The sequence below is a fragment of the Grammomys surdaster genome, unplaced genomic scaffold, assembly GCF_004785775.1.
Source record: "Grammomys surdaster isolate TR1022 unplaced genomic scaffold, NIH_TR_1.0 1164, whole genome shotgun sequence".
Lineage (NCBI taxonomy): Eukaryota > Metazoa > Chordata > Mammalia > Rodentia > Muridae > Grammomys > Grammomys surdaster.
In genome coordinates, this window is record NW_021605583.1 from 5191879 (window position 1) to 5218005 (window position 26127).

Below are 26127 nucleotides of genomic sequence, written 5' to 3' on the forward strand. Positions count from 1 at the left end.
CCACACATACACCCACCACACACACCACACACATACCACACACACACACATCACACACAGACACACACACCACACACCACACACATACCACACACATATCAAACACACACACACCACATACCACACACATGCACCCACCACACACACACAATAGGTACTCTAGGAGGGACATTGGGGTAGGAGTCTGGCAGGTCAAAGATTTTACATGCACTTTTAGAAGGCCAGATTCTAAACAAACACAAAGCTGGAATCAGGAGACTTTGGGATGCAAGTGGAGCACGAGCTGTCTCTCCCGCCTCCCCCAGCCCCGAGAAGTCATCACGAAAAGCTGGAAAGAGCTTTGGTGGCCAGCTCCCAGACAGCGTAGCTAGCCAGGAAGGGCAGCTTGTGAGCAAATACTCAACTCTCAGAGCTTATTCAGATAGATACCAGGCTCCTTCAGAAAGAGGCACAGGAGGCTTGGCTCCCATTCCGTGGCCAACAGGCCTTCCTCCCGGGGCACATGTTTTTCCCAAGAAGGATGCTTTCTGAGACCTCAACTGGCCCACATCGGCCTGGTCTTCCTTTAGCTTTCCAGCACCTGTTCCTGCTGGCCCTGAGGCGTAGAACTTTAGAGACTAGTCCCATGAATCTAGAGATTAAAATTAACGCAGGTTTCTGTTCTCTCCTTTCAGACCCGATTGACGCCTGTACAGTGAGAAGCAGCACTCTCGTATCCCAAAGCACACTCCTATATGCACAGAGTGTATACTCACTGGGTATGTGTGAGTACTGGAGATATAAAAGCCCTGTTTTATAAAATTGTATAGACTCTTTGCATTTTCCAAAATTAGAGCATGTGCCACATTAGGGCCACAATCTTGGTCCTCACCTACAGAGACCAGAGGCGGCTAAACCCCACTGTCTCTGGTTCCCCTGGGATACCCCTCCCCCAAGAGCATATTTGTTAGACTCAATGAATTAGGAAGACTGTCCCTGGATATATATTTAAAGAAAAATAGCCAGAGAAGGATCTAGAATGATTATGGCTGGAACTGGAGGGAAAGGGAGGAGAGGAAAAATCTCCAAGACCAAAGGAAAGAAAGTCAGTCTCCCAAAGTTTAACACAGCCCTACAGATTAGCATCAAGGCCACTTCTCTGGTAATTATGCCCTTTGGGGCTACCAGCCTGGTCCTGACATCAAAGACAGCTCTGAAGCACCAACTACAAGGGGTGCCTGGGGGAGCGTGCTGCCTCCAGCTCCTGGGCACATAAACTAGTTAAACTTCCGCTCCCCACCTGCTCTAGTTTGGCTATCTGGTACCCACCAGTTTGTCCTCATGTCCCCATCCATCTGGGTTGTATCCCCAAATCCCTCAGAATTCTCAGGCAGACATTCTCTCCTTACTCGACTCTGGGTAAGTACAGAGGGCTATGTGTTAGGAGCCAAGGAGGCATGTAAAAAAACAAACAAACAAGCAAACAAACAGCACTGTTCTGGCTTTCCTAGGAAACCCAGTCAGCTACACAGATCAGCTACACAGTAGAAATACACACACCACAACAGGAAACAATGGAAATAATGAAGGATGCTGTCTTCTACCTAAACAATGGCAGCTACAACCCAGAATATCCTTAGAACAGCAGGCAACCTTCTGAATACAGCCTATTTTAATTTCAGTCCTATGGACCCATTCTACAGTCGTAGGAAGTGAGGCCCTATGAGTGTAGACAGCTCACCTAGCTAGTAAGCAATGGAATGAGCTTCCATCCCAGACAGTCTGGTCCCTGATTCTAGGTTCTTAATCACTACCCGTGTCTGGGTGCACCAAACCATCCCTTTAAAAACCAACAGTGAGTATTTCCCCTCAAAGCTCTCATGCCTACGGCATTTAAAGCTTCATGGTACCCAGAGAACCTGGGAACGTCTGTGTGCATCCAGGAGAAGTACAGACTTGGGGAAAACCCTGCTTCGGTTTATGCCTTATCTGAGTAACGGGCATGTGATCTGGAAGAAGTTGAGTTCCTTCCTTGAGCCTTGGGTTTCTCTTCTGTAAAGTGGAAAGGGGAAAATACACTTCTGGGCGTCTGTGAGGCCAAAATAAAGTGATGTATGAAGATCTCTTAGCCCAGTGCCAGGAAAATAGTCGGTACTCAAAAAGTTTTAATAACATGATTATTATTTTAATGGACATAATGCTTCATCCATAAACCCAAGTATATAAGAAATACCACATTTCCTTATGGTCTTTAAGTGCCTTAAACCTGACTCTGCTAGAAATACAGTGTCTGTCATTTCTGAGGTTTTCCCAGAGATGTGCCAGCATCTATCAGCCTTTGCTCCCTACTTCAGTTGAACTAGGGCCCATTTGGATCTTTGGATGTGTACGCCATGTCTCATTTGGGATCTCTGTCCCAGCCTTGTAGGGCTCCCCCAGAGGCTCGAGTGAGGTCCAAGAACGTATTCTATGTGCATCCACAGAATCATTCCCAAACCTGGATTCCTTATCTCTCTTTTGTCTCTTTCCCTCAGAGACCGTCCTTCCAGACATCTCCTATTAACTTACAGGTTTACAAAAAGAACAGAAAGCATCTTTAAGTAGCTTTGGGTCTGCCTTGCTATGTACGGCCATGCTGCTAACCTATCAGATAACGGGAAATCTTTTGGCCTGGCCATCTGCTTAGAATGGAGAGAAGGAAAGTAGTAAGAAAAGACACACATTTATGTCTTTTTAAAAAGCCCCCTGCCATGCTAGCTACAAACACACGTAAGCGTAGGTCCCACCCCACTGACCCTAGAACGGTCTGAAGCTCTCGGGTCAGTGCTAAGACCCAGGCCTGCTCCTGGGAGATTTGGATTCCACTATTTCAAAGTATTCAAACCTTATGGACTTTGAAACCTATTTCAAAGGTTTGCTCACATCACAGCGTGGAGGTTGTTCAGCAAGATGACGAATTCGGTTTTACAACACATTTCTACAGAACAGTGGCTCTCAACCTTTCTAAGGCTGTGACCCTTTAATACAGTTCCTCATGTTGTTGTGACTCTCCGACCGTAAAGTTATTTTCAGTGCTACTTCATAAACTGTAATATCGCTGCTGTTATAAACGGTAATGCAAATATCTGTGTTTTCTGGTGGTCTTGGGTGACCCCTCTGAAAGAGTCATTTAATCTCCAAAGAGACCACACCCCACAGGTTGAGAACCACTCCCAAAGAGGCTTGTCATCTCCAACTAACTTGAAAACCGTGGATCATTTCAAACAATGGTCTGGGAACCTTGGTGCCAATGGGCCACTTGAAGAACACTGTTCAAGATGTTCCACTTTACAGGAAGGCCAAAGTTCTTCCTGTAAGGAACCTTCAAAGAGGAAGGAAAACAGCTGAGTCCCTGCAGTGTAAGGAAGGAGGAAGGCTGAGTATTGGAGCCTCGAGGTTGAATAAAGATTTAAGCGATCCTTTTGTGAGATTCCCAGACCTGTTTCCTACTGAGGGACAATCATTCCTAGGTGAGACTGAACCAATGAAGGGTTTCCAAGCTTGCAACATAGGACTAACCCCTTCCAGCGTCAGTCACTGTAGAGCTTATGGCATTTCTGCCAATTCTCTTGTATGCACATGTCCTTAGGCCTGGTTCCCCACACCTCCAGCCTCATTACCCTAGTCAGACAGAGCAAATGTACCCTGCCTTTCCTTACCATGCTTCGAAGGTGAGCTTGCCAAAGGCTCTCATAAGTCAGAGCAAGTTGAAAAGGCGCCCCAGGGTTCACTGGCAGCCCCATCCTGTGTCTGTAAGACCTTCATAGATAACACAGGCCTCGGCACACGGACTTCACCATCTCACACAGAGATGATCGGATGGATACCAAAGACGCCCATTTGCCAAAACTTCACAGAACAGTAGCAGATCAGTCCCCAAAGCCATTGCCACCATCTTGTTCAGATCATAGACAAATTCAGGCACCGTCTGCCCCCCTGGGTAGCTCCGTCAGCCACCACCATGATTCCTTACCTGGAGTGATAGAGACTGTGTCTTTCTCCCAAGACACGACGCTAACGTATTCCTGCACTGAAGAGGGGATGAGGCACTTAAAGACAGCCACGTTGCCACGCATTGACCTTTGATCCTCCACCCGGACGGTGTAGGGTTCCCTGAAAACTGTGGGAAATTGAAAGAAGAGTGTCACACAGCCATGGGTGGTGGGGAAAAGGGACAGCAAGTGGGTTGGGCACAGTAACCATTGCTTGACAAAATGAAGCCCAGATTATATGAGGTAACAACAGTATGGGTCTATTCCAATGCATCTTGGAAAATGTAGTTTAGATATTGAGATCTCTTCATAGGTTTGGTGCTACCCAGTGGGCAATAGAAAAGAATAACTCAAACCAGGGTTGTCTGAGACACAGATGCAGTCCCTGTACCCCTTCTACCCTCCACCTCCTGTCCCTATTATATTATCCAATCTCGGTCCTGATGTTAGAACCATCTAGAGTCTTTTTCTGCCTGCTCCCAAACCTGTGTTCATTTTTCATGTAGTGTCACCTGCAGCCACTCATGTGGCACATAGACTCATCCTGCATTAAGAATGGGATGAAGACCTCTGTCTACCCCTGTCTTCCTCAGCTTGGCCTCTGCCAGGGGCTCGCTCCTTCCTTCCACCCCCTTCTCTGCCAAGCAGAGCTGGAACATCTAGAGCCCCCACTGCCTACAGACCTTGTCCCCAGCAGACACCTGGGCAGCACGCCCTTCTGCTCTCCTTGCCATGGTTGCCAGGGCGACACCTAGGGCCCTGGCTTCCTCCCCCTAAGCAGTGCACCTGCAGCCTCTCTGGCATCATCAAGAGCCTCTATAATTGTTTGTGTCTCCAGTGGACCAGCTCTCCCCAGGCCTTCATCCTTTCTCTTCTCCAGGCAAGAGGAAAGGAGGGGAGGGAAGAAAAATGACAGGGGGAGAGACACCATCAGGCTCCAGGCTAGCCCTCCCATGGGTCTGGCAGCCTCCAACCAATCTCACAAAGGAGCTTGAGGGAGCTGACCCCCAAGGATCCTGGAGTAGTGGAGGCCAAGGGTCAACTGTGTTACTCACAAACTCTGGGAGTTCTAGGGAGGAGGTAGCCGAGGAGGGCATAAGAATATCAGTCAAGTAGGCCCTGATCCCCTCTGAACTGCCTGGGGGTGCTGAGTACAAATAAATTCACCTTTGAACCTCAATTTCCTCATCTGTTGAACCCTATGCAAAAAGCCAAGCGTGTGGAAAATACTTTTTTTGCCTAGCCTCATCATCAGTAAGAAACCTCTGTAGATTTACTGAGAAGGCTGATTCTAACTCAAGGAGAGGCCTGTAGCTGGAGATATGATGGCCTTGCCCCTGGCCCAGGGATCCTGGTAATGGAGGCTAGGACAGGACTTAAATCCAGGCTTCAAGCTCCATATTTGAGGTTGTATTTAGGGCCAAACAATGCAAAGGATCTGCCACCAAGAAGACACCCACAGGCATGGCAGAGAAGGCCCCTGCCTCCGCATCTATGCAAATAGTTGACCCCCCAGGACACAGGCAGGACACAGTCATGGCTTAACCCTCACCCTTCTATAGCTCTGAGCTTAGATACTCGAAGCCTTGTCCTGTGAGAGAAGCTCTGTGGTGGGAGATCAGAGTCCAGAGCCCTGAAGGGTCTCTCACTAGGCCTACTGGCCATCCCAGAAACTGCCCACCTGGGCCTGTCCAATGCAGCTGCGGGACAGATGGCACACTGGAGCTGCATGGTGGGCTGGCCTCTTGCATCTGGGTGCCCTTGTAAGAAAACCACTGGTCACACCTCTATCTGAGGTACTTTCTATCTGTATCAGAAGTATAGCATGTTGTGATGTCCCCTTACTTCCAGACCTGACCCACAGAGCTCAGTCAGCCTTTTCCGTTTCACCCCTGCTTCTCTCCCCCCACAGACTCTCGGAAACCCCACTCTCTTGCTGCTATGGTTCTCCATCATGAACTATACTTAGGTAGCTGTTCTCTGAGCCGTGCGGCGCCCAAATGCTCAACAGTGAGATGAATAAATAACACGTGGCCTCAGCACGTGGTGAGATACTATACATCAGTGATGATGTGTGACCTTCCACCACATACAGCAGCGAGGACAAATTCCAGGATGAGACTGGTGTGCTGAAGATCCCAGAAAAGGCCAAACATCAGCCGCCATTTTCTATAAAGCACGGACAAGGCAAAACATCCACACTATTCCAAGTCAGAAAATGGCTGTGCTGAGAACTGAGACCACAGAAAGCGGGAGGGAGACTTCTGGGATGCTGTGGGTGGGTCTCTGTGCTGGGTATTAGTTGAACCATACGGAAATTGCTTAAGGTACATATGATAATGTAAACTTTCCTTGATATAGTTCAGGAAAAGGAGCCTTTAGGAAATGAAGTTCAGGCAACACTTTCCTATTTCAATGGTGAGCTCTGTCTCATTCCACCCACCTACTTGAGGTGCTGTGAGGTAGATACTCTAAGAATGCACAGACAAGGTGCCTACTCTACCCAAGCACACACAGTAGATGGTCAAGCTGTCCCCGAGTATATGTTTTTTTCGAGTTCTCGTGCACACCCCACATATACACCCTCTCAGTGCCAGCCTGCCAGCCCCATTCTGTGTTCAGACCTCGCAGGGAGCCCTGTCAGGGTGCAGATGTCTGGTCCCTCACCTGCTTTGATGCGGATGTTAGGACTCCGGATCTTGCCGGCTGCATTCTCTGCGGTGCAGAAATAGTCGTTGTCGTGGATAAAGCTATTGAAGGCAGAGGGGGAGAAAGGGTAGAGCTGCAGAGTCCCGTTGGCATGCACGTGCCGGATGTGCGGCACATCGTAGATATCGTCGCCCGTGGCCAGGTACCATCGAAGAGCCGCACTGGGGGATCCAGCGGCCGGGCAGGGCACCACCACACCCACGGAGCTGGAGAAGGTTACGTGCTGCAGGGAGTCATTTACAAAGTAGAGGCTGGTGCCGACATCCTCCGAGCTGGCTGCAGGGGAGGTAAGGAGAGAGACTTGGTTAGCGTCTGCTGTAGAACATTCATGGAAGTCTTGGCGGACACCGATTCATCTGGCCTTCAAGCATCACCCAGTCAATAAGCACCAGGCAATGGCAAAGAAGAGCTTGGACACTGAGCCTATAGACCTTTCTAGGTTAGTTGGTATAGGAATGACAAAAGTCAAAAGTCTCCATTACTGTGAGGAACCATGTCCACACAGAAAGGCTGCTGCAATCCCTGTCGCATCAAGAGTCCAAAGTCACCATCTACTGTGGCGATACACTTATCGGAGGAGACAAAAGTGCCTGTATGTGTTCTCAGCACCTACTTTTTGCAGCCTGACTCCCAGCTGTCTCTCTGTTTTTTTCTTTTTCTTTTGTTTTTTTTCTAGACAGGGTTTCTCTGTGTAGCCCTGGCTGTCCTGGAACTCACTCTGTAGACCAGGCTGGCCTTGAACTCAGAAATCTGTCTGTCTCTGCCTCCCAAGTGCTGGGATTAAAGGCGTGCGCCGCCGCCACCACCACCCGGCTCAGCTGTCTCTTTAACTTACTTTCACAGCCCCAAGGGGAAGACTGCCTCTATCTCCCCCGTTTCTTCCTCCCTCTCTCTCCTCTCTCTCTTCTTTCTCTTTTTCCCCTTCCTCTCTCTTCCTCCTCTATCTCTCTGTGTGTTTTAAACGTATTTATTTTATATGCATGCGTGCTTTGCCTATGAGTACATGCATATTACATGCATATGTGGTGCTCACAGAAGCCAGAGGAGCATCAGATCTCCCAGGAAGTAGAGTTACAGATGGTTGTGAGCCACCATGTGGATGCTAGGTACCGAACCTGGATCCTCGGAAAGAACACGTGCTTTTAACCACTGAGTCACGTCACCAGTTCTGCAACTCTCCGTTTGTCATCTGTATAAATTCAAGTTTCCGTGGCATTTATAAAAACACGTGACCAAAAACAACTTGAGAAAAGCTCTGTTTGCCTTATAGGTTACAGTCTAGCATGAGGGGAAGCCAAGGCGGGAATCTAGAGGCAGAAACTGACACAGAGGCCATGGAGGGATGCTGCTTTCTGGCTTAACCCCCCATGGCTTGCTCACCTACAAGGGATGGAACAACCTACAGGGAACTGGCCCCTCCCCCACATCTATAGTTAAGAAAATTCCCTGCAAGTTTGTCCACAGGCCAATCTAGTGTGGCATCTCCTCAACTGAGGTTCATTCTCCCTAAGTGACGATAATTCGTGTCAAGTTGCCCAGAGGTCCCCTTTGATAGGTTTAAGGAACTTAGGGGAATGTCCAAAAGCACAGGGTAGTTGTAAGAAGTTTGGAGACCTTGCTAAGTAGTGTTCCAGTGCTCTTCTTGGCCTCTCACAGAAGACAGAGAAAGGGTCTCACAATCGCAGCATAAGAGAATGGATGGAGAAAGTAGGGGGCTAGCCCAGGAGATGGAAGACACTGGGAGTCCCTAAAGGCTGTCTTAGGTCCCCATTCAGTCAGTGCATTTTCCAGATGACCTATAGGCATCCGGAACAAGAGGGCCATCCAATCCATCCTTGATCTTAACTGTCTGTAGAAGTTCTTTCTCTTTCATTGTACATGTCTACCCGTCTCAACTGGAAAGCAAACAGTGTAGAAAGACTTAGGAAACCCCTCTCGTCCCTGATATAGTGCTATTCTTAAACCCAGTCCCACAAAGATACATCCTCAGGCCACCTGGCAGGAATGTCTGCTCCACCTATTCCAACACCAGGCCCTGGAAATTACTGTTCCTGATCTGTTGTGGGAAGGCGAGGGGGGGTGTTGGCTCTCTCCCTACTCAGGGGCCTGCCCCTTTAAGAAGGTTAACCCAGAGGAAGAGAAAACCTGGCCTTTCTTGCTGGAAGCTGGTCCCTCTCCACCAGTAAGATGAAGGAGCAAGCAACTAGCGGCTGCTTGTTTAAAGAACAGTTGCTGGGGGGACCCAACTTGACCTCAATTTCCACAACTTTATGGGGAGGGGGAGAGCCCACATCCGGACTGTATTAATATTCTTGCCTTAACTCGGAGCAGAGCCTCTAGGGAGAATATACCAGGCAGGTCGTTGAGGAAGGCCATTAAGCCTCATTGGCCAGAGCAATTCACATCATCTCATAAAAAGCCGTGATGAAGCCATTAGCAGCTGTGCTGGAAAAAAAACCATCGTGGGCTCCTGGCTGCAGTGTCAGGGGCATCCTCTTAACAGCAAATGCATTTGCTGTCCCCACTAGGCCCTGCACCCTCAACGGCTGAAAGGCTCGGGGATGGAGATGGGGGGGCAGCATCATTTGGCAATCTTCTCCTCACACTACCTCCTCGTAATAGTCTATGGTTGTGTGTGTCTGCTCAGGGAGACTGCAGAAGCTCTGTAGCTGGCCTGTTCTGGCTGGAATAATCCTGATGGTTACAAGATCAGGCTATTTTACAAGTTAAGACTTCTCATGTGCGGGGCCCCATTTTCACCTTCTGAGAAGCCCCATCCCGACCAAGATGTGTTCAACAAGCTCTTGGTGAGGATCTCCCACGTATCAGGTTGCCCCTATGATCTCATGGCTTCTTACCAACAGCCCAGGACTGAATGACTATTACCATCCCAATCTAGAAAGGAGGAAATGGAGGCGCTTCCAGAAGGAAATAACCTTCCTCAAGACTCACACAACCAGTGAGTGAGATCTCTGGGGTGCCCGCCCAGGCAGTTTAACCCAGCAGTTGCTTTCTTAACAGTCAAGGTGTGGCTGTAATATAGATCCGTGCAATTAAAAAGGAGCCTTCCCCTTCCTCAAATACAACCTGGCCACCAACTTCCATTTCAGCTGTCCAAGAATGACCCCTCTCCTCTCCTCTCCTCTCCTCTCCTCTCCTCTCCTCTCCTCTCCTCTCTTCTCCTCTTCCTTTCCTTTCCCTCCCCCTCTCCTCCCCTCCCATCTCCTCCCCTCTGCTCCCCTTCCCTCCCCTTCCTTCTCCTCTCCTCTTCTCCCCTCCCCATGCTCCTCTCCTCCCCTCTTTTCTTCTCCCCTTCCCTCCTCTCCATTCATCTCCTCCCCTCTCCTCCTCTCCTATCCCCCTTCCCCTCTGCTTTCTTCTCCTCTCCCCTCCTCTCCTCTCCTCCCTCCCTTCTCTTCCTCTCTCTCCTGGAAGTGGCCCCTGGTTGACTCTGGACATCCCAGCAGCCTTTAGCTTTAGTGAACATGGGCATCCCTCTGGGTTTCTGGGTGCTTCCTGAGTTGACCTAATTGCTGAGCCACCCCCACCATGTCAGATTCATAGATCTGGGAAGCCAAAGTCCATCAAGGTATGGAATGACTCTCCACTATGCCTGATAAACAGACCTAAGAAAACTAAGGAAGTTCTCAGGCAGAAAGGAACCCTGGAAGTGTCTGATTTATGGGAGAAGGTTCCCAAGTACTTATTGTAAAGGTCTGAGGAGGTGATTTTAGTTGGACACAACTCTTGATGATGACAGTATTTACACAATAACAACAGCTGTCACTGACTTCATTGTCAGCTGTGGACCACACTAGGGTCAGGCCTACTGAGATCACTGTATTTTTTTTATCAATAGTAGGTAGCTATTGTCCTTCATCTTAACTCCATAAGCGAATTTATTATTAGTATTAGTATTATTTCCATCTTAAAGATAAAGAAAATAACACTGAGAAGATACCTGGCTTATCTAACTTTAGGTAACATGACTAGAATCAAAACAGGAGCCCAACTTTGTCACACCAGAAACAGAAGTTAGACCTATTTGCTCTACTAAATAATCAAGCTAGGGTTGAATGAAACCACGAGAACCTGGATTTCCTGACTTCGAAGCACTGCCTTTCCTCTCCTCCATCCCAGCCACACCAAACTGCACATTCCTGTCTCCTCCTCTGGCTAGCTATCCCTTCCCTTCCTCTTGCCTCTGAGAACAGCCCTTCCCCAGACTCTCTCTGCTCCCACCAGGAGCATCAACCACAATGACAGCAACCTTCCTGTACGTGGAGGCTGTGGCTCTTCCCAGAGCCAAGGACACAAGGTTCCCAGCAACTACAAATGGGTAGATTTAATTGATGAATTGACTGGGATTGTCCAGCCACCTGTCAGGGCTGATGAAACAGCAGATTTATAGCAAAAGGCGAGTAGCCTCATATTTTTCCCACTCCAGGGTGCAAGCGGCTGTCTTCCGAGCGTGGGGGAGCTGCGGAAGATTAGACACACCATTCATTTCTGCTTACGGTCCTGACAGTGCATTGCCATCATGAAACATCACCCTCGGGTGTAAAACAATAGCATTTTGCACTTAGGTTGGGTTCATATTTTACCATCACAAGGCACCTGTCACCTCAAAATGCAGAAACCCTTAAATAAACATTAATTTAGCCTCACCCTATCTGGGGAGAGAAGGGTGTAAACACATACATAGGAGGGAAACTGAGGCACTGGCCACCATATCTGGATTCCCTGGCACTTGCTGAGTGGAAATCTGGGCACGAGAACAGCTGATGAATAGATGAGGAAGCAGTGGTACGGAAGGGAAGTAGCAGGTGCCCAGGATCCTGCTCAAGCCCCAGGGAGTCTAGCATGGCCTCTAGGGGACTTCATCTCCTGCTCCAGCTCCTGTTATGATCTACAGAGCAGTGATGTTGCACTGGAGGATGGAGATGAGGCACCACAGAGCCTTGAATGCAGTCGGACAGAACTGCTGATCTTCTGGAGGCTCACATCACCTGCTTCGTGTGTGACGTCAGGTAAGTGACTTAGCCTTTCTGGGCCTCATTGTGCTCATCTTCAAAAGAAGTAGGGTGAGATGGGTCAGGGGAAGCTGTGTGTCTTCCCTGCCTCTCGGGGCTGCAGAGCAGGGGAAATGGAGAGGAAAAGCCTCATCTCCTCTAACAAGGGTGGATGGGTCCAGACTCTCCTGGAGGCTCCAGATGCCCTCAGTTCCTCTTAGCTGACTCCTTACCATACCTTGACCTTCCCAGGACCTCTTTGACTCAGGTCCTTCATCACTCCAGGAGATATACACAAAATACCAGCTGAGTGTTCCAGAGTATTCCAGGGAAAGTGGAGGTGTCCTAGGGCAAAGAATGCTGCCTCTAAGATCCTAAATGGAGACCCGGAGACGGGGTAAGCTTTGGCACAGAGCTGAGTTTGGGAAGGAGCTATGGTAAGCACAGATTTCAGATAGAAACCAGGATGGGCAGAACCTGTTACTCAACAAGCTGGCTTTCACAGAGCTGGGAGGTAGATGGAAATAGGAGCCTGGACTGGGAGGCGTTCCTGAGGAACTCAGCGCAACACCATGAAGACTGTCAGTGAGCTGGGTGTGTATGGGAGAACTGTGGAGACCTCCAGGCTGGAGGATTGATGACCTGGTGTGATGGCCTGCAACCTTCAGTAGAGGGAGGTATAGATGCAGGTACCGTCTACAAACTGGAAAGGGCACCAGAAGGGATGTCCAGATGACTTTTGACAATGGTGGCTGCTCTTATTCAAGTAGATACCAGACAGCTTTTAGTGCTGGACAGCTCTCCGGAGACTCACTGGCATGGAACAGGGTCCCAGAAAGGACTTCCTGATTTCCCAAGTGGGGGCTGGACTGGGCACTGGGCACAGTTGCTTCAGTGGCCTTACTTAATATGGGTACAGACATGAAAAGTTGGGGTCCTTTTGGTGAAAAGGAGGAGGTTTAGGGGAGTCAGTAACTACGCCGACATTATACAGGTAGGAAGAGCCACAGTGACGTACCCGGAATTCCCAACTCCTCAGCAGGCTAAGGTGGGAGGGTGAATGGCCGAAGCCAGGATCTGAAGACCAGGCTGGACATGAGTGGGTGTCTCAGAGAAGAGAGAGAGAACCAAGGGGAGAGGGGGTATATGGTAGGAAGGAAGGAAGGAAGGAAGGAAGGAAAGAAGGGAGGGAGGGAGGGAGGGAGGGAGGGAGGAAGGAAGGAAGGAAGGAAGGACGGAAGGAAGGAAAGACAGGAATAAGGCAGGCAAGGGAGGGGGAGAAGGCATATGGAAGGAATGGGGAGAAAAAAGGGAGGAAGGGAGGGAGGGAGGAAAATTAAAAAGAGAAAAAGGAGTGGAGGGAGGGAGGGAGGGGGAGAGGGAGGAGGAGGGGGAAGGAGGGAGTCTAGCTTCAGGGAGGGGGGCTGCCTAGTTGAGCTTTCCCATCACCTTACTGGGACCTTGTGTCCTGTCTCCTTCACCCTCTCTCCAAACAAACTCCAGTTGGAAAGACCCCATGACAGCAGACCACAGCTTCCCCCAGAATCTGTCCTTCCCTCCAGCTCTTTCTTCTCTCTACAACAGAACCAAGTAAATTTACAGAGAGCAAGGGAAGGCGGGGGCGGGGGGGGAGGCGGGGGGGAATCCTTCATAAATAAAGAGAGAGACATTCAGATCAACAGCAAAGCTGCTTCTGGTCAAAGGGGGAAATGGATTTTTAATAGAAAATAGAAGTTATGGGCCCGGCTGTCATGTGACGGACGTCCAGACTTAAACCCATTTAATCTCCTCTCCCTGTGTAACGTTGAGCACCACCCCGACGCTGTTTCATAAAAACAGGCTCCAAATCTCTAGGAGATTAGAAGGGTAGAAATAGCATGGCAGTATTTTTAAACCAGAAATCGCCCCCGGGCATCTGGCTGCCCCCAGGGTCGCAGCTAGAACCTGCGGATCCATCCTGTCAACCAACTAGCTCACCCGTGGCTTGTCTGGGCATCACACAGGGGATTAGTTTGGCAAAGGAAACCTGACACAGTGTCGCTACAGGTGACACCCGTGGTCTCGATCCACCTGCCTGGAGTCAGGTGGGGAAGTGTCTGGTTGCAGTCTAAGGCACTCCTGGCATCCTTCTGGGGTGCACAGTGCGTTACCTACCCTATATCATCATCCCCAATCATCAGAAGGGACAACCAGAGGGGACTGAAATATTAACACCTCGCCGCCTCCACGGGGACAATGAGTCATTTAGTCTTCCTTTGCAATGTTTACTCCTTTCATTGACTAGACTTTGCATGGAGGCTCTCCCCTCTGCCAGCACTGGGCACCTGAAACACCCACTCAGAGTTCTCAAGTGAGAACTGCCCAGGCCCAGTATGCGTGGGTAGAGAGGGTGGCAGGTGTTCAGGGGAAAAGAACCAGAAGAGAGGCAGAACCAAAGGGGTAGGAGGACCCTTTTACTATGCAGTACTGTGACTTCCCGAGGACAGTGACCATCACAGTGATCACTCCATCTCCTGGGCACAAGAGCAGATGCTTACACAGTGGGTCAGAGCCACAGTTCCAGAGCCACACTCACTGGGTTTGAATCCTTCCTTTATCAGTTATAAGCAACGTGTGCAACCCCAGGCAAGACAACCTCTCCTTTCTGTGCCTTAGTTTCTATAAAACAGAGGTGACCGTCTCTACCTCAAGGACAGTTACTGGAGAAAGTCAGTGTCCGGCACCACTCAAATATTTGAGGCTGTGGTTATGAGTATTTTGTCACAGGAGACGATCGGGAAGTACTTGTGAGGTAAACGACTCCTTATGCAATAAATATTTACTGAGCACCTAGGATGATGATGGTGACAAAGAATAACTTAAAACAGCGGTGTGCAAACATAAATATGTATAAGAATCACCTGGGAGCTTGTTAAAGATACAGCGCCTTAGACAACAGGCACCCCGTGCCTGTCATAAGGCCGGAAATGCTATTTTAGAAGCTAGTGTCTTCCGTCCATACTCAAGGGTAGCAATCGATGGGAAAAGTAGAGGTACCATACTGGACTCCGTGTTTCCCATACCAGCAACATAGTTCTCGTGGGCTCGCTGACAAGCCTTCCCACCGTGTGTATTAGCTGAACTTGACAGTGGAGTTAATAAGAAGTGTAGCGTGCTCAGTGAACAAGCAATACCATGGCAGCCCCGTGGCTGTCCACTCCCTCTGGTGCCCCCACCCCCAACTGCCTCCCATGGAGCCCCCAAGGCAGGAGGGCTGGAGAGGTCTTACAGACTCTTCTACAAGGTTGATTACAACTAAGCATTTGCACACAAAGGTTTATAGGTGAGACAAACAGATTATGTGGCATCAGGCTGATTGTTCTCAAGCCCCAGCTGGGCAAACTGGGCCCAGATGGGGAGCAACCACAGGGTCTCTGTTCTGCTACCAGTGCATGCCAAACCCCAGAGGATGAGCTAGACACCAGAAAACCCTTTTGTGGTTTATTTACACTGTGGAGACAGTGTAAGGCTAGGCTCTGGGGAGGAGCTGGAGAGTCTCCCAGACGGCACCGGAGTGCTTCCCAGGTAACTGGGAAGGTGACTTTGTGCTATCATTGGGCAAGATGAAGCCACAGGGACTAAGTCTCCTGCCTCCTCTCCGTGGTTTTCTTCATATCTGGGCACACCTGGCATCTAATCTGATTTCTGTTGCAGAGACACCAGGGCCAAAGCAACTAGGAGAGGAAAGGGTTTTCTTGGTTTATACATCACTGAGGGACAACAGGGCAGGGCATTAAGACAAGAACCTGGGGATGAGAACAGAAGCAGAGAGCATAGAGAAATGCTACTGACTGGCTTGTTCCCTTAGCTTGCTCAGCTTGCTTTTTATCCAACCCAGTATGTCTTGCCTAGAATGACACTGCTCACAGTGACCTGGGCCCTCCCACATCAATCATTAATTAAAAAAAAACCCACCCGCCAGTCTGATAGAGGCACTTTCTCAATTGAGGTTCCTTCTTCCCAGATAACTCTAACTTATGTTGACCAAAATAAAACAACAACAAAACAAACAAACAAACAAAGTAGCCAGGACACCTGGGTTACCACACAGTCATGGCCACTGATGTTTCTTTTGTTTTTGTTTTTTTGTTTTTAGGTTTTGTTTTGGGTGTTTTTTTTTTTTTTTTTTTTTTGGTTTTTGGTTTTTGCATTTTTTAGCATCTTTCCAGTGCCAGGCAACCACAAATGAAGAACCTTTTTCTTTTTCTTGCATCATTACTCATCTCATTCTTATGCCAAGCCTTTAATCCAGCCTTTGCTCAAAGTTCCATTCTGTAGAACACCCCATTTTATGGATAAGGAGATTGGTTCTTTCCTGACTACCCACTTTATCATGCATAGCCATGTTTCAAACCTGATGCCACATTCACGTCCCACAGCCGCACTAGATTAGACTACACACAGACTGTCTCTAAGGGCCTGCACATTGCAGAGGAGAGTCTGATACTGGAGAGCGATATGGAATAGGGCAGTTCTGCATTACCTGGGGCCATCTCAGGTACTGGATATTTTATTTCTCTCTCACCCCAATGCCAGTAGCTCTCTACTCTAGTATTCAGATGACCACCTTTTCAAAGCTCCTTGAGAATGGCTGTTCAGAATCTTCCTCATTCCTATCAGAAACAGAGTGGGTTTGGTTTGGGGTTTTTAGTTTTTTTTTTTTTTAAAGTATGGAATAGAGTTTATTTAGAGCATGGGGAGGGGAGTTGAGGGAGTAGAGAGAGAGAAAGACAGAGATAAAGGGGGAGAGAGAGAGGGAGAGAGAGAAAGAGAGAGAGAAGAGTAGAGTCTGGCCATGAGCACATGGAGAGAGAGGGGGAGGGGAATGGGGAGACAGGACAGAGAGGGAAGAGAGCAAGAGCGGTTTTAGTATTCTTGATACAAACATTGCTCTCCCACCCAGTAAGCAGAGAGCTTTGAGATCCAGTGAGGTTGCAGCTATCCTTCAGTCTCCAAGGCCCCTGTACCATCGGCTCCAGGAGGAGCTATGAGTAACAGCTGACAGTTGGACAGACTCTTTAATCTTCCAGCCCTTTCTAGACAAGGCCTGTCAGAGGAAGGCCCCTTATGGCCAGAAAGTTCTTTCTAGGGAGTCAGCTCAGACAGCACAGTTGTCCCCAGAGAATCCCAGATTTAGGTTGTTAGCACTTGAGGACTTAAGAGATTATTTCCTCCAATCTCTTCCATTCACAAAGCCTAGAGAAGTGGAGTCACTTACCCCCAAGGACACAGCTAGCCCGTGTCGTGTCTGGACTGGAGGGTCAGGGCTGGCTCCAGTGTTCTTTCTGTTCTGTCCTCCCTGGCAACTCAGGTACACTGGAGCATAATGAAATAGCACACCATCACCTGACCATTGGAGGGACTAGGGAGGCTCTACAACTGTAGGCCTGATCATTGATGGGACAGATGTCCATTTATAAGTGGCTGATGGGTGACAAGTGGGAAGAGAACTTTGTCTTGATTTGTGGTCCAAAGTGGGAGCCAAAATGAGAACAGAAGGCATAAGAGCTTGCCAAGGCTGGGCTGGCTCTAAGGATGGGTTCTAAAATACACAGAGTCATAGCTTTAAGGAAAATATCCTCTGCTGCTGGACATATAAGCAAAAGGGAACCCAGTAGGGTAACTCCAGAGGGAGCAGGTCTAGCTGGGAGATGCACTCCATGCCCTTCAAGGCATCATCTAACTTTGAGAAGTTATGACATGTGGATTCTTCTCCTGTTCCCAAAGCTGGCTCCCAACTTCCACAACCCCTGCTCATCATCACCCCTGGCTCCAGGCAAGGCACACTGAAACCAGGGTATCCATAACCCTTGACTCGGCAGGATTCTCAGGGAACTGTAGCGAGTACATCAGCTTTCACTGAGATGACCACAGTGGGACCTCTCACAAAAGACTGGATTCTCTAGAAGGATGGTCACTCCTGGGGGCTTTAGTTAGGGTAAAAGCATATCTACATATCTAGGAGAGAGGGGGCAGGGAAGCAGAAGTGGGCTTGTTCCCATCACACACACACATGGGAACGGGGCGGGGGAGTGTAGGAAGATGGCTGCCACAGGCATTGGAATCCGTGCTGATTGTCTCGACAATGACAGAAAACTAAACTAGGGGAATTAGCCATAAGTGGGGGAGTGGAGACAGGCACAAACAGCTGTGAGGCCTTCTTCATCACTTATGATAACATGATAGTAATTATACCTTAAATTTTAGCAGAACATTTATAGGGCAAAAACTGCTTTGCTGTGTTTTTCAAATGTGTGTGTGCTTATATGTTGCTTCCTCTTTATGTACAAAGCACTGTCGCGCAGTATTGGATTTCATGCCCCTTATTCTTGCACACACGAAGTCATCTCTGCCATGTGGGACAGCTGGGAAACTGGTCATTCTACCCATCTTATGGATTACAGGACAGAAGCCTCTCAACTTGCCTGCGATAGAAAAGCTAAGTCTTGTTTTCTAGGCCCAGGGAGAATGTTCTCTCCAACCATGCATGTGTATATGAGTGTGTGTGTGCACGCACACACACACACACACATCTCTGGAAAAAATCAGCTTCATGAATATGCAACTAGCATTTGAATAACTGTTCTCAATGAAGATGGTGACCTTGGAAACTGTCAGAGCAAGCTTCATGTGGAGCAAGGACATGGGGAGGGTGCAAGGGTGCTGAACAGATGAGAAGAGTGCCAGCTGGACGGGCACTGGTGGCACCTAAGGCTAATGCTGCCCCCGCCATAGCAGCCTGGGACAAACATCTGTCCAACGGGGCACATGGGTTGATGTGCTCACAACAACCCCGCCTCCCATTTACAGATTCCCATAGGCTACAGCCTGCTATGGGCACCCCCTGACCTCTGTGTCATGTACTCTTTCTAAATGGCAGATTGAGGCATAGAGTAAGAGGTGATCATGATTCCAAAGGTCATGGATAGTCTCTCAACAGAGGACTACCTAGACAACAGAGAGGCTCACCCCCACAGGAAAAGACACATCCAGAGACACCTGCAAGGCTCATCCTTTGAGGAGCACTTGTATACACTCTTCATTGAAGTAGGTCCATGTTTTTTTGTTTTCCTATGCCAAGCATGGCAAAGACAAACCAAGCATCCCCAGCTTTCACTGCAGACAAGAAGCCAGCCCTGGCTCCCCTCAAAGGCTAGTCCTCTACCTCTGCCCTCGCCAACCGCTGCCACTAGCCATGAGGAGTGGGGACAGGGTGATGCTGGCCTCCCCTAGGACACCCAGGGGAAGAAGGGTAGAAGCAGGGTAGAAGCAGAATCCCAAAGGCTACCCCTGCAAGGTGACAGATGGAAGGAATTCATGTCCCCTGTCCTCATTTGGTCTTTCTTATTGTCATAAGGATGAAGACCATTAACCTTCCTGGAAAGGTGGCTGGCCAATACAACTGCTCAGGAGAGACAGGATTTCCAGATCCATTTTGAGGTCAAGGCAGGAGGATGAAGGCGGTGACAATGTGGGAAGCAGAGGTGCCTAGAGTTTATTGAGCACCAGTTCTGTTCTGGCTACGGTATATACTTTATTTTCCTTAGTCTCACTTCACAGATAGAGGAAGGAGACTCAAGAGATGTTCCCCATGTCTCACACCCAGTAAATGCAGAGCCGGGATGTACACAAAAGGCTTAATTTGACTCCAAATTTCCACCATTGAAACCAAACCAGTTTTCCCCCAACACACATGCAGACACACACACTGACACACACACACACACACACACACACACATACACCAATATATGAAACAGACAGAAGCACTAGATTGACTCTGTCCCTCTAATTCCACATCCCCTGAGACCCCACTTGACCCCTTAGAGCTTCACATAGCACCCTTTGTAGCATGAACCCCCTGGGCTCAAGTGGACCAGGACCTTTCTGGACCAGCAAGTATGCAGAAGCACATTCCAGGCCTCAGAACCAGGTGAGATCTGCCCAGAGTCCCGGAAAAAAACAGATAAGGCCATCCCTAGGCCTTGCTCCCACCATAGATATCCCAGCTGGCTGTCCAAGAGTAATCGCACAGCTCTCCCAAGTGTCTGACCTTCAAGCCTTACTCAAGCTCTATAATGCCTGCCTGTCTTCTCATGGCCCCCAGAGAACCTTCTGTGGACCCAAACTGCCCTAATCACAGTAAAAGTGGAAGCCTCAATGGCCAACACCCTTCCCAAGGCTGGAGGATAAGACAGCACCTTGCCTTCCCTAATACTCTCTATCTCATCCACCTACGGTTCTTCACTTCAAACTACAACCCAAAGCACCCAGCTCCCACTGTTCAAATGCTCCATTCCCAGATGGCCAGCACTACCCCTCAGTAGGTTCCTGTAATTGGAGTCCTAAGGCACCAGAAGAACAACCTATACTCCATATTTGCTCTGCCTCAGGATATCTTTGCCCACTGTCACCCAGCCTACCCTAATCATCCAGAGCTCCTGTCTATCTTGGAGACAGAAGGGGAGAGCTGCCAGGCTGCTCTGACAGTGCTAAGTGTGTGTAGGCCTAAAACTTGGAAACTGTATGGAAGTTACCAGGCCTTTTCTCTCCCACTCCTGTCCAATCCGTTCCATACAAAGAGAAAGCTACTGCTTAACTCCTACTGAAGCTGGGATTAGGGCTAGCTGGGCTCTTGGCCTGGCTAGGTGAACATGCAAATCCACATGCAAATTACATGCAAATCTGGAGCCTGCTCTTAGGTTCCTGGCCTCCTGCCATCTCTGCTGCACGAAGTTCACCCTATTCTGGTACCCTGGTTCCAATCAATGTACTAGGTTAGGGGCCAGGAAAGCACTTCAGTAAACTAGGGGATCCTTCCTTGTAACTACTTCAAATTCCCCTCCAAAAAACATTTCCTCCAAGCACGTAGGGGAGGAAAGAACCTCCAGCCTCAGCCTCAGGCCTGATCACCCTCCACTCCCAGCTAGAACTCTATGAACAAATAAAGTCGTATTTCACAAGCCAATGCAGGGAACCAAACCAATCACAAGGATGGCATCCTTAAAGATACAGAGGAACTAAGGGCTCTTATGGTTACACACCCCCTGCCAACGGCTCCATGCCTGTGACTTGCTCTAAGCCCTGTGTTTGGAGACCCTCTCCTAACTGCTTCTGGAGCAAACCATCACCAGACCAAAGCTGACTATGTGCCCACCTCTTCCCTCTCTGTAAGAAAAACAGTGGCTCTGGCCAGTGCCCAGCATCTGCTCGACTTCAGTACTGCCTTCACAACTGCTTACTCACTTTTTGTGTTTGAGCTCCTCGTTCTGCGGCAGGAATGTATTAAGGCAGCTGGTGTTGATGCCCAGGAAAAGGAGGCATCAGAAAGGCTTGTTGGGCATCATGGCACTTGCCTTTTCCTTCATCTCATCCTAGCAGTCAGAGCCCCTCTGCCCACACTTGTCCTCCCAGACACTCACTGGTCCTTCGCCTACCTCCTCTAAGTTGTTCTTGCCACTTCAAGATTTTAAAAACATGCCCCCAGCAAAACCCCCTTTTTAATTAGACACTGAGCAGAATGCTAGAGATTTTCTTAATGGCCTGACAAAGGCTTTTAATTTGGTCTTCTCCAGAGAGAGGAACCCTGAGTCCCCATCCGAGAGGTTGGGGTGGGAAATGAAAAAATCAATGCAACCCATTATTTTGGCTTTTAGAAAACAGGAATTTTAGTGCCGAGGAAGCTTGTTCTTTTACACAGTAAAAATGCAAATTCGGGCAACACAGATGCTGGCACGCTGGATGTAACAACAGAGAAAGCCTCACTGGGGTTCATCTGGCTGCCCAGACCTGGATTTGTTTTGGCAATAATAAGGCAGTTATTGGAGACTCGATAACCGATTATTAAAACACCTTCCTGGTTTAGTTCTGGGGAAACAGGCTGAGCTCAGGCTTCGTCAAGGAAAAAAAAAAAAGGTATTTTGAGAGGAATGGAAATAACAGAAGCTTAAAACACATTCAATAACTGCTTAATTCCATCCAGAGGACGCTCCATCTCCTCCTGTTTTCTTCTCTCTGCCTGCCGCCTCCCGCTCCTCACAGATGGACGTACAAATTATTGCAAGAGGATATTGTTTTCTGTAACAGGCTGGAACATTCGCATTTACATTTTCCTTGGTGCCGCGGGGGTGACTGGCAACGGGAGAGAAATAAACCACGCCCCATCTTTCTTGCTTTCCCCACATTACGTCTTCCCCCCCAGCCGCCTCCACCACCCACCTACCATGCCACCCCAAGCAGAACAGGCCCCTGGGGATCAGCCTGGCACCTAAGACCCAATTAAGGCACCAAGGAAAAGATAGGCCTGTCTGGCAAGGCTGCCTGGCGCCCAACACAGATGCTGGTGCTCCGAATGGCAGGGGAGCCAAGCGTTCGCAGACCCAAAGGCCACGCAGGGCAGCCATACCTGGTAACTCCTGTCTACCCACAAGACCTACTAGTGGCAACTTCCTGCCTGAGTAGGAGAGGGTTCTGCCCCTCCAGCTGTTGCCCTGTGGCCTTCTGGGCCTTTTTCCACCCCCACCCCCACCCCCATCTGCTCCTTCCCTATCAAATAACTGGGGCTTCATTTATTAATGCAGAGCTCCTGGATGGTGGTGGGTGCAGTCCTGCAGGTACTTGTGAAGGAGGCTGCGGGACTGAGAAATGGGCTGTTTATTCCTGGGAGCAAGGTTACGGACAAAGCAACTGAGTGTGGCCACAGCTCTGGTCTTGTGTTTCTTGCCTGACAAAATGGGAAAGGGATGGGGGTTGGAGTGAGAGCTATGGAGAGAGAAAGCCGCTCGTTCCTCACCTTATGTATATTTAATATTAACGTAATTAAAGCTGTGAGCCAAACCAGCCTGCCAGGGTGGAGGGAAGCAGGAAGAGCCCCAAGAAAGAAAATTGGTGTGTGTGTGTGTGTGTGTGTGTGTGTGTACTGAGGGCAGGAGGCAAGCTTGTTGCTCTAAGGTAGGATGAAGAGGTCGTTCAGTAGTTTAAGGGGGCAAGGAGTTAAACAAGCCAGACCAGCCTTGGTGTGGTACCCCGTGGCCCCCTTGGGCCTGAGAAAGTCCATTACTTTGCTCACCATTTGAGAACACCCGCCACCCAGCACCGGTATCTTCTGGGCAAAATCCCAGTGGCCTAGGCCATTAGACTGGCTCTGACCCGGCCTTAAGCACAAATAAGGGTTAGCCTCCTCCTCCAACCTACTGGGTATTGCTTTGGGCTCTGGTAGGTTGCAAACTCCGGACATCCTAAGGCTTTAGCAGAGGACTAGACCCCTCCCCCGGGCTTTTGACTGTCCTTCTCTATTGCCTAGAGGGGACAAGAATTATTGTTGGATCAGGCCAACCCAAGCAAAGGGGGCGAAAGGAGAAGCTGCCCTCTGGGCGCGAAGGAGAAAAGTTAGAGGGCTGAGCAGGTAAAGCCGAGGAGCGTCTGTGCTCTACAGCGCAAGGGCGCGGAGTTCGGCCGCCTCCTCTCCCTCCCGCCATCTGCGCGCCCGGGGGCACGTCCTCTACCACAGCCTAGAAGCTCAACTGCCCGCGCTTGTCCAAGTCCCAATTTGGTGCCCAGATTGGTAACCATCGAAAATGCCTGTCTTTTGTCAACCCCTCGGTCCCGGCTACCTCTCAGGTCAGGTGCACGGAACCCCAGGAGCAGGTCTGGACATGCCGGACACCTGGACCCACCCCTAGCAACCTTTTCTCTCCGGGGAAAGGGACACGCCCCCCAGTCTGAACACTTGTCCTCAGGTCCAGCAGGCCAACGCCGGAGCGGAGAGTCTCGCACCTTGGGGCGCGCTGCCTAAGGTGGTCAGGGAGACGCAGAGAAGCCGGAGCCAGCGCCTGGGGTACGGGGGTGAGATATAGGTGAGGGCGACTCTTGGGTCTAAAGAACAAACTTGGTGTCCGAGGGAATCCCCACCCCTCGGGACCTCTAGCTCCCCCAGCCCTGCACCCAGCCAGGCGCGGATAAGAGCCATGCGGTGCGCCGGTATTTGCGCCAGGGCGGGGGTCGAGGGCGGTCGAGGGGAGCACGAAGCTACGGCAGGAGTGATCTTTCCTAGGTCCGAGGACCCAAATACCGAGGGCTCCCGGATGAAGTCTCGGTCCGAGGACCACCTGGCTCGCAGGGCACCCCGGGGTCCCAGCTCCAGCAAGCCGCGGGAGCGGGCAGGGGGCTGGGGGAGGGGGCCAGGGCAGAACTGAGGCCGGGCTGCGATGGGGAAAACCAGGGGTTCCTTAGCCACCGCCCCCCACGGGCGCGCCCCTAAACGGTAGTCGCAGGGGGGCTGGCAAGCGGTCCCAGGCTGACTCTCACGCGACCCTTCTCGCGGAACCGCCCCAGCTCTCCCGCCCACCCAGCGCCATGCACCCGAGTGGGTCCAGCACTCGGGCACCTGGAGCCCACCGGGCACCGCACCTTGCCTCCAGCCGCGCGCATCCCGGCCCCGCCGCCTCCACCGCCCAGCCGCCGGCAGCGCGGGTCTCACCTTTGTGTAAAGAGTCCAGGAGCAGGAGGAAAGTTACCAGCCACATGCCATAAAGAGGCCCTATTCTCCGGGGAGGTGGTCCTGTGGCCGGCCGTGCGGCAGCGCCTCTCCCCCGCTCAGCGCGCTCCCAGCCGCCCGCACTCGGCGCCCCGCTCTCTCTGCTCCTCAGCCCAGCGCACGGCGGCGGCTCCTCCCTCCTCGGCTCCCCGGCTCCTGTCATCCGCGGGGCTGGGCTAGGCGGCCGCTCTCCCCGCCCCCCCCCCAGCGACACCCCGGGTGGTGAGTGCTACTCCAGCCCCAGCCTGGGGTCCCTTAGCCCCACAAGCTCAGAGACAGAGATGGGGACCCTGATCAGACGGTCTCGATCCTGCTTCTCTGGTCGAGAAAGGAGAGGGGTCCCTGTAACTCACAGCCTATGGTCGCACAGAGGCATATGTCATACATGTGCCATGTAAGGGGCAAAGAACACTGGGTTTCTCCCGACCGGGTCATTCAAAGCCATTGCTTGCTGTTTCTTTTGGACTCAGTTTCCCTCCACGAATGGGAGAGCATAGGTGCTCTGAGTAACATCTGGGCTAAGATCTTTGAAGACATTTGGTAGTCTATAGCCCAAAGCTCAATTGTACTTGCTGCCCCAAACCTTCAGTCACTTCTGCAAGACAGCTTCCTGGAGAAGCTGCCTCAGACCACCCTGTCCCCAGCACTGTCCGAATATTCACTAGCACCTAATACACTGAGCTTTTCAACAGTCATTTACAATGCGCAGATAATGCCTGTTCTGTGTGTGCTTTATCCCTCCCCCACCCCACCCCCACCATCACAGCTCCCTCGCCTTGCAGAATCTGGTCAAGACAAAAGTGAGGGGGGTACCCCATCAGTCACCAAATGGAAGCCTAGCACTGCTGAGCTCCGAGGCGGGCACCACAGCATCCCTGACTCTAGTGTGGAAGGCTGATGTGGTGAAAATCTTCTTTTGTCTTAATTGTCAATTAAGAGGCCACACAGGCTCCAGAGAAGGGGTCCAGCTAACCTGAGGCTACACTAAGTGCCAGCACAGAACTCTCCGTGCAAATAGCCGCTTATTTTGACCTGGCTTTCTGTGAGGCATAGCAGAAAAGGTGAGAGGAGCTGGGGGCTGCTGTTCTATCAGACTCTTCCAGATGTCTCACCCAAGTTCAGGCGAAGAACCAGGTTTTCTCATTCACAGGTTTTGCCAAAATATGTCTAACGTTTTAAACTAAAATCTGAAAGCTGTGCTTTTTAAAAAAAAGAAAAGAAAAGAAAATGGAAAGATACATAAAGTGTGAAATTGTCGTTTTAACCAGTTTCAAATTTGTGTGTATGGTGTGTGTACATGTTTGTGTGGATGCAGGTGCAGCTGTGTGCATGTGTGTGGAGACACTGGTCCATGTCAGGTGATTTTTTCCCCCTAGATCTCTCTTCACTTTATTTTTTGAGAAAGATTCTCTCTCACTAAACGTGGAGAGCCAAACTCAGTGCCCCATGCTCACATAGCAAGCACTTTACAAACTCTCTAGCCTCCATTGTAACCATCGGTTAAGCTTGCTAAGTAAAGCCCCAAACGCTGTCCAACCATCATCACCTCCCGTGTCCAGATTTTTTCCATTAAACTAAGCAGAAGCTCTTCACCCACTGAACTTTCCCTTTGGGGGGGTGGATTCAAGACAGGGTTTCTCTGTGTAGCCCTGGCTGTCCTGGAACTCACTCTGTAGGCCAGGCTGGCCTTGAACTCAGAAATCCACCTGCTTCTGCCTCCCAAGTGCTGGGATTAAAGGTGAGCCCCACCACTGCCTGGCTAAAACCTCACTTTCCAGTCTCTGGAACCTCCCCTCAGTCTCTGGAACCTCCCCTCAGTCTC

At 50.2% G+C, this 26127-nt stretch overlaps 1 protein-coding gene across 1 annotated transcript in view; it reads right to left on the reverse strand.

The window, feature by feature from the left end:
- Dscaml1 (DS cell adhesion molecule like 1) overlaps positions 1–24502 on the reverse strand; it is a 325176-nt gene extending 300674 nt beyond the window's left edge. The window contains exons 1-3 of the mRNA XM_028783764.1: positions 24249–24502; positions 6678–6995; positions 3992–4138 (exon numbers count right to left, since the gene is read on the reverse strand). Coding sequence (XP_028639597.1) covers positions 3992–4138; positions 6678–6995; positions 24249–24468 — 685 coding nt within the window. The 5' untranslated portion in view covers positions 24469–24502. The remainder of the gene's footprint in view (positions 1–3991; positions 4139–6677; positions 6996–24248) is intronic.
- Between the last annotated feature and the right edge of the window lie 1625 nt (positions 24503–26127).